The 8366-nt window shown below is 40.6% G+C and overlaps 1 protein-coding gene across 1 annotated transcript; it reads left to right on the top strand.

Moving 5' to 3' along the window:
• Window positions 1–3446: 3446 nt before the first annotated feature.
• On the top strand, window positions 3447–5845 carry LOC117485557 (zinc transporter 7-B-like). The gene is made up of 4 exons (XM_034134136.1): window positions 3447–3525; window positions 3689–3718; window positions 3815–4050; window positions 5599–5845. The coding sequence occupies exons 2-4, from the start codon at window positions 3703–3705 to the stop codon at window positions 5650–5652; spliced, it is 306 nt and encodes a 101-aa protein (XP_033990027.1). The 5' UTR covers window positions 3447–3525; window positions 3689–3702; the 3' UTR covers window positions 5653–5845.
• Window positions 5846–8366: the final 2521 nt, after the last annotated feature.

The raw sequence follows: 8366 nt of genomic DNA, 5'->3' as shown, positions 1-8366 counted from the left end.
AAATTGTGTCTGACGGGGAGCCTTCTCGAGCCTCCTGCTCCAAGTTCTGCATCCCATAAACCACCGTCTGGATTCCCCTGTGTCCTCCCTGGCAGCTCCATTGATTCCCTCTCTCCTTTCCTGCTGAAAGATGAGTGTACTCAGGGACGAGGAGTCATTTAACCAGCCGCCAGTAGGAGTCAGGCTTTACTTTCTTTTATATCCATAAAGAAAAAGTAAATCTGTTTACAGTTCTGTTTCATATGGATGTTGAGAGGTATCCATATATCTCTTCATTTTGCTCTCAAAGTGCACCAGATTGATGCATTTAACTTCAATATTTAAAAAAAAAATCTTCCCGGGGGAGCATGCCCCGGACCCCCCTAGAGGGTGTCAGGTCCACTCCCCACTTATTAAAATAGCACTTTACCACCGCACCCCCTCTAATCTCAGATGCACCCTGAGTCATTTTGTTTAAGTACAGTGAGCCTTTCTAAAATATACAGTAAAGAGACAAACCCACCAGCATTAGGATATACTATGACTTTGAGCCAAATACTTGTTTTTGGGCTGTATAAATAAATTGACTTGAAACAGTTGCTGATTTAGAGTACTGGCACCTTTTTTATTCCAATTCAAGCACTGTGTATAGGATGCTACACAGGTCACTGTAAAGATAAAGTGTCAGAGGAGAAATAAGCAAGATACAGGATCTGTTTAATCGCCATGTAGGTTCTCTTTTATTGCACACTCAAGACAATATCAATAACGGCATCACGCTGTCCCAGGTGTGTCGTATGCATGTAAATACAAGTTAAAAGTTTTAATGTAAATAGAAGTTAACATTTTCAATATAAAAGAAAGTGTCAGTAGTATCAAAACAATATATATATATATATATATATATATAATAACAATAATAGGTAGGCTCAGCAGCAGACACACCTTAGTGCAAAGTGAAGTGTCAGTATTAATAACAGTGGCATATATATAATCACAATAATACAAAATGAACTGTCCCAGGTGTAGGCAATTTGGGATGAAGTGTCTTGCCCAGGGACACAACGACATGCTGACTGCAGTGGGGTTTGAACTTGTGCTCCCCTGATCCGAACACCAACGCACCAGACCACTGCACCACACGCCTCCCAACAAGTCATTGTACAGTTTATCAACGACGACAAGTTTTTTTTAATTTTTTTATTGAAGGCCTGTTGGATTTAATCAGCTCGCTTAGCACTGCCAGAAGCCCAGCCTGAAAGGTATTTTGTTGCTCCACCTGGCGTGCCGCCGAGTCAGCATGGCGCGGCATCACCATGAGCAGCTGGTCGTCCGATTCCTGGGCCTTGTGTGAATGCAGCAGCCATTCGTCGTGCATCTCTTTGGCACGCAGGTCCTCATTCTCCTTGCTGACCATGGCACGGCGGTCCTCCATCGCCATGATGGTGTCAAGGAAGCTGTCATCCCGTGCCCGCTTTCCTAAGAGGAGAAATAAGCAAGATACAAGATCAGTTTAATCGCCTAGTAGGTTGTCAACAGAGACAACATTGGACATGGTGCAGGCAGGGACAGTGTACAAAATGCAGGTGTAAAGTAGAAGATAAGATAGGATCAAATAATATCAAATAAAAAATAAATATCAAAGTGCCCTAATGTATTGTTTTGTGCTTAATGTATGCTTGAACTTTGTTTTATAAGGATTAGTGGACATCAGTTCGATGAGTAACCTTCTTTCAAGGCCAGAGTAGTTACAGTGTAAGTGGATTGACATCTAACATAACATGGCAGAGTAAAATTATAACAATCAATAAGAAAAAGGAAAAATAAATTGAATTTCAATTACATTTTTACTTAAATGTGCAAAATATTAGAACATCAGTCTTTGTGGCATGCAGGTAATCAACTGTTTAAGCTTGTACCATTAACATGTAGAATGAATGTTGCAAATGACACATGAAATTATAGCAACTACCATGTAAGTTATTTTTTACCTCTCTATTCATTCAGTGTAGCCACAGAGGTAGCATTATGTCCAGCTAGCATGCTAATTGCTAACGTTATATTATCGTTTTTATCCCGGAGGGGAAAGCTCACTAGTTTCCAATCCAGAGAGAAACACCTCGCCTGAAACACACGATTAGTGCCATGAGTTAGTGAAGCAAATTACAGAACATTGCACACTTATTCACAAGTCAAAACGTTTTCATAGCGGGTGAGGCTGAGAATAGCTAGCTAGCTAGCCAGCTTGGAGCTATGATAGCCAGTTCAGCTAGCATGGCTAGCTCGATCTACTGAGCAAATAAAAGCACATCTGAGACCAGTATTGTGCAGATTAAAACAGTGCAGTGCATGTAGTTTATTTTACCTTCGTCGTCGTTCCGGCATGACTTTGCGCTGTGGACGGTTCCCAGGTCGGCTAACTTTGCTGAACAACGCTCCTACATTTTGCAGTTGGAAACTGCCTTCAGTAGAAGTTTCTGGATCACGTTCTCCGAGTAAATCGCCAGAAGCGCCGACACATCCTCATCACTCCACCGCTCCGATGATTTATTTAGTGTTGCTATAATAACTGCTTTCACAAAAGTAATCTCTTCGTTGGTGCGCTGCGCTGAGATTGTAATGCGAGCAAATAAAATGGCGGCTTCACAAAGGTTTTTGGGAGTTTTACGGGGCGTGGTTTGCATTCCGCCCAGCCAATCAGACATATGAACCTTTTTCTCCCACGAAAGTCCCTGCTCTCTAGCAGGGACTGAAAAGCGGGTAAAAATGGTTCTGATGAACTAATTTAGTTCCGGGGGCTTTTTGGTGTGAACGCAAATATATCGTAGTTCTGATGAACTATTGTGGGAAAAGTACTCCGGTGTGAACGCGCCATAGACTCGGAGTGCCAAACAACAGTTAAATTGGAAGACGGCGATTAAACTCATAAATGCATCATACCGAACTGACTTGCAATTGTCTTTAAAAATCATAGGACTTGATTTTACCGACTATTTTGCATAAGAGTACATAAAACTAACAAAAGCAGAAACCCTACTCCATTAAGTCAATATGGCTCATGTTGTTGTCCTGACTACCAGCCTAGTATTTCGTTGTTGAGTGTGTGTTCGAAAAAAACCAACTAAGGGTATCGTTTTGTTGCGTTTAGGCACACAAAGAAAACTGACAGCTGAAACTAAAGGTATGTCATCACTCTTCAGAAAGTCTTATCTCCTGATAACATCACACTGTCTGTAAAACACTGACTCAACACCTCAACAAAATATGTTAGGTACCTCGAAGCTTTAACATTCCATCGAACCGTGAGACAGAAAGAACATGCTGTCTTTTGTGATAAGGTGTAGTGCACATGATTCAGCTGGTATTCCTATTGTGTAGCTATTTGTGATTGACACTGACACTCACACACACCCTTGCAAAACAAATAGTATCTGATAAGAGAGCAGGGACCGCCCCGGCCTGACGGACCGCTCACCTTCAGGTTTCGCTACATTTAAAAGGAGCAGCAGCTCACAGTGAGGCTGAGGATCTGCTGCCCAGTACACAGTAAGTGAACCTTTACTGATCATCTATGCATATATAAATACATTGAATATTTTTAGTAATTTTGCATTGTCACACCTCAACACGCCTTACAGTTGCAATCCCATTTGAATCTCAGGTGTGTGATTTTAATTTGGTGTGTGAATTGTTTTATCTTTTTGTACAGGGGATCTGTGGAAAATGTCTGGACACCACGGTAAATAACTGTTTTGGTTTATTCTCATCCCTTTGTAACAAATGCATTGGATGTGCATCACATTTACTAAATATTGATTTATAACTTCAATAACAGGGGGACACTGTGGAAGAGGAGGCCATGGCCATGGTGGTCATGGCCATGGTGGTCATGGACATGGTCACGGTCATGGACATGGACAATGTGGTCACGGTCATGGACATGGACAAGGACAATGTGGTCAAGGCCATGGACATGGACAAAGTGGATGCCATGGAGTGAAGCGCAGGTGCAAGCCCAAGCGTGGACGCAAGCATATCAAATGTCACAAGAAGGGAAAGGAATGTCACGGGGTAAGACTCAACAGTGCAGTTTTTTCCACAGAAAGTTATTTTTTTCAGAATTCAGATAAACATGATAAAAGATGTTTTTGTAATCCAATTTAATGAAAGCCGGAATGATATAGTATGGATTAGTTATTTTATAATTGATTGCCATTTACAGGAAACTAACAATACAAATCACCTTGAGATTTGGCTTCACTTGACATACAAATTAAATAGAATACGCTCACATTTAAAAACAGTAAAAATCCTTGCTCAGGTATCAATAACTCATATAATAATAATAATACATGGGATTTTTATGGCGCATTTCCACTACAGCGCGGAGCGCGGTTTAAGTGTGCCGTGCCCGGCCCGTTTTTGGTTGCGTTTCCACTAGGCGTAGTTCCGGCTAGTGGGTACTTTTTCACAGTTTTTCTGGCTCTCCAAAATCGAGGTTCTTTCTGGGCCAACAACCGGGCTGAGTTTGCTAAACTAGTGAGAGAATCTCTGGCAACTACAACAAAATTACAACATATTTTACCGTGATTTAATTGTAATACACGTTTCAAAATGATGCCGAAGTAACAACATACTGATACCGGTTAGTAAAAACCATGAATTAATGCTTTGACAAGTCTGCAGACAAAACGGCAGGCGAAAAACCTTTTAAAATGCGTGTTTTCTAAATGGAGATCGGCTAAGCTAACGTTGTATATGCTCCGACCGTCCACACTCACAACAACGGCCTATACAGACATAAATAAAGCAGCGACTGTATTCGCCATGACACAGACAGTCTGTGGTTTGTACTTGTTTAACTTTTGTCTAGTTTCTGAACAGATATGAGGAGCTGTGAGCTCTGAGGGCTAACAGCTAACAGCTGATGTTGGTTTTGTGGGACGCTTATCCCTTTATAACCTCAGGCAGTTACGTGTTCCTTTGGGTAAACATAGTTTTTGTAGCCATTAAAATGTTTTGGGATGATTATGCATCCGATTATTAGTTATTAATTTCCCTGCAACCATCAACACAATGCACAGTTTATAACACATTTTTGTGGTAAAGAGATGTTCAGGTAAATCTTACGGTGGCCGACAGGTGCAATCCTGCTCCAATGGCCCAAAACACAATTAAGGTTTTTTTAAGGTTAGCTTTAAATCCAGCAGTAGGAAAGGGTATGGAAGCAAATGAGAGAAAAAATCTCAGTCATCCAAGTCTGATCGAAATGTTTCACTCTCTTTTGTTTTTGTTACTAATATTACATAACTTGTTAACTCACAGTATACATTCTGTTTAGAGTGCATGCAGAAATTCTCCTTATAAGAAAAAATAAAATCTTCACATTAGAATTAGATTTACGCAACTTAGAAAAGGTATCCTAGCAAGACATTTATTTTCACCTGTGTCATAAGCCCAGGAGATAACAATATAAAATGAAACGTGCTCTCTTCTGAAACATCTTTTCCAAGAGAAAAACCCAGTCCAACTCTTTTGTCAGAAATGTAATGATAAGCATTGCTGTTTGAATTGTTGATTTAATTATTTGTTTGTTTTTTTCCTGTTCTCCTGCTGCAGTCCTCCAGCAGCTCCTGCAGCAGCAGCGACTCCAGCAGCAGCGACTCTGACTAGATGAACGTTCCTGGGCAGGAGAAAAACAACACAAGTTACCACCTGCAAATCTTCAATTTGAAAAGTTATTTGTAACTCATAAGCATTTATATTCATCTCACAAACGTCAACAAGCTTTTGTCAAAACTGACTTGTTCACTGATTGTAAGGATTTTTATCAAACTAAATAATAAAGTGAAATCAGAGCTTGGAATTCTTGGACTTTTTATTTTAAGACAAGTCACTGTATTTCTCTTAACCTGTTGTTAACCGACGCACCCTCGCCATGGTCGGCACCTGGCTGGTACCTGTCGCTGACCCGACTCAAGAGCTCCATGTCCTGCACCCCCAGTGGTCTCGCCTCTCCCCCCCTGATGGAGTGAACCACCGCAACCTTCGGTCGCTGGGCCGTGAAACTCACGCAACTGTTGTCCCGGTGTCGTTGTCATCTCTTAGTGACATTGTTGCTAAATTAAAACCCTCATCTTGTCCCACAGACCCAGTCTCTCCTCGACTTTTTAAAGAGATATGGGACACTATTGGATCTAATGTCCATAAAATTATAAATAGCAGCATAGAGTCCGGTTCTGTGCCAGTTTATTTTAAACAAGCGGTTGTGGCACCCCTGATAAAAAAAAAACGAATCTGGACACTTCTGTCTTCTCTAATTACATTACATACTAAAAACATTTCATTACATTAACACAACATATTCGAGGTGGTTTTAAATAACATATCCGTATTTATTTATTTCTCCAAGTTATGTTTTTGTGTGCACTGAGGAGTCGCAAACAGGCTTTATGGTATTATTTCCACATATTTCTCTCCATTCTTCCTTCTGCCAACGGTGTCGCAGTTTCTCGTCTCTCCCGTTGTTGTGCTTAGTGCGTACGCATGGGTTAGAGTTTGCGTGGAGGACCGCACATTTTCCCGTCAAGTAGAAACTGGCGTACGCCATTTTATGAGCGTATATCCCTTTATAAATGAGGCCCCTGATCAGCTGCTGTTCTGACGGAGACAGGCAGGTCCCTCGATTAAGAAGGCGGTTGTTAAATTACAGGCTGTTTTTAACATTATTCAGACTCAGCTCTCTGAACTTAAGCTTCTTTTAAATGTTGATAAAACCAAGGTAATGCTTTTTTCAAAAGCTAAAAAGACACCAGAGCCTGTTTTAGATATTGTTACTATGCAAGGACAAGTACTAGAAGTGGTTGCCTGTTACAAATACTTTGGTATCTGACTTGATGATTGTCTTACCTTTAAACTTAATGTCAATAACCTGCTTAAAAAGCTGAGGGTTAGGCTAGGTTTCTTTTTCAGAAACAAGTCCTGTTTCTCACTTGAGGCCAGGAAAAGGCTAGTCACTGTGACCTTTTTACCTGTCCTGGACTATGGTGATTTGTTGTATATGAATGCACCTGCCCATTGCCTGAACAAGTTAGATGCCGCCTATCACAGCGCACTGAGATTTGTCAGAAATTGTAAAGCACTTACACATCACTGTACCCTGTATGCCAAGGCAGGTTTGCCATCACTTACTGTATGGAGGCTCAGTCATTGGTACACATTTATTTATAAAGCTTTGTTGGGTAAACTCCCGTATTATATCTGCTCTCTGATAACACAGAGAGTTGCAAGCAGCTATTGTCTGAGATCGAATGATGTAGTATTGTTAGATGTGCCAAGAGCAAGGACTGTCTTAGGTAAGACAGCTTTTATGTGCGCAGCTCCACTTGCTTGGAACAATCTTCAGCAAGAATTGAAACTGAGCAATCTCATTCCTCTGCATGTTTTTGCACGCGGTCACTGTCATGGGCACAGTCACGGGCACGGTCATGGCCATGGTCATGGTCATTGTCATGGCCACGGCCACGGCCACAAACACGGTCACAAGAAAGGAAAGAAGGGACACGGGGTAAGATCCAGTTTTATTGAATCATGCATAGTGCAATTCATGGAGACTCAATTGTAGCAAATGTTTGTTAAAGTGAAATTAAAAAACTTTCAATTTCAATTATGAGTTCCCAGTTTACTGGGTACAAGAAGCTCAAACGTTTTGGTTCTATTACAACAGTTCTGCTATACACACTAGCTTCATTGAGGTTTTAATGTGGATTTGTTTGAGGGAGGGGTCTTTAAAAAGATCTTACCTTGACTATATCGGTTTTCCACCCTGATTTTGATTAGATTTCTTGTGGCCTTTCTAATAAGTCATCAGTCTAAAACGGCTTCCACCACTAAATTGAGCATTTAAATGCCACAAATATGGCTACACTCTGTATATTTTAGATTAACAATGCATCAATGTGTAAAATTAGACCTGTTATGAACTCAGAAAATATATATCTTTACAGCTCCCTTTGCCTCTACAGAGACACGGTTTGCTTCCGATTCAAGTTTAATGTTAATTGTGGCCCAAACAGAAATCACAAATAGTAAACCACAAAGAAGTTATTGAATAGAACATGAAAGGTCCTTTTCAAAATGGATTCCTAAATCTAGAAATATATTCATCATTCAAAGACACACTAACAACACTGAATTCATTTACTTTACAAACTTTATCAGTTTCTTTGCAGTATTATGTTTGTATCATTTATTGATGAATTCATACATTAAATTACAATTGTTCCTGATTTAGTCCTCGGGCAGCGACTCCAACTAGATGAAGATGCAAGAAGAAACAGCTGGAAACCTTCATCCTGCTACCTGAAGCTCTGGCCCCCAACCCGGGG

The sequence above is a fragment of the Trematomus bernacchii genome, unplaced genomic scaffold, assembly GCF_902827165.1.
Source record: "Trematomus bernacchii unplaced genomic scaffold, fTreBer1.1, whole genome shotgun sequence".
NCBI lineage: Eukaryota > Metazoa > Chordata > Actinopteri > Perciformes > Nototheniidae > Trematomus > Trematomus bernacchii.
The sequence above is the reverse complement of the archived record's forward strand: the minus strand, read 5'-3'. Positions and strand labels throughout refer to the sequence as shown.

Coding starts and splice junctions, on each gene's coding strand:
- LOC117485557 (XM_034134136.1), top strand. Junction 4,051..5,598: donor AGGGAAAGGAATGTCACGGG/GTAAGACTCAAC, acceptor CTCCTGCTGCAG/TCCTCCAGCAGCTCCTGCAG.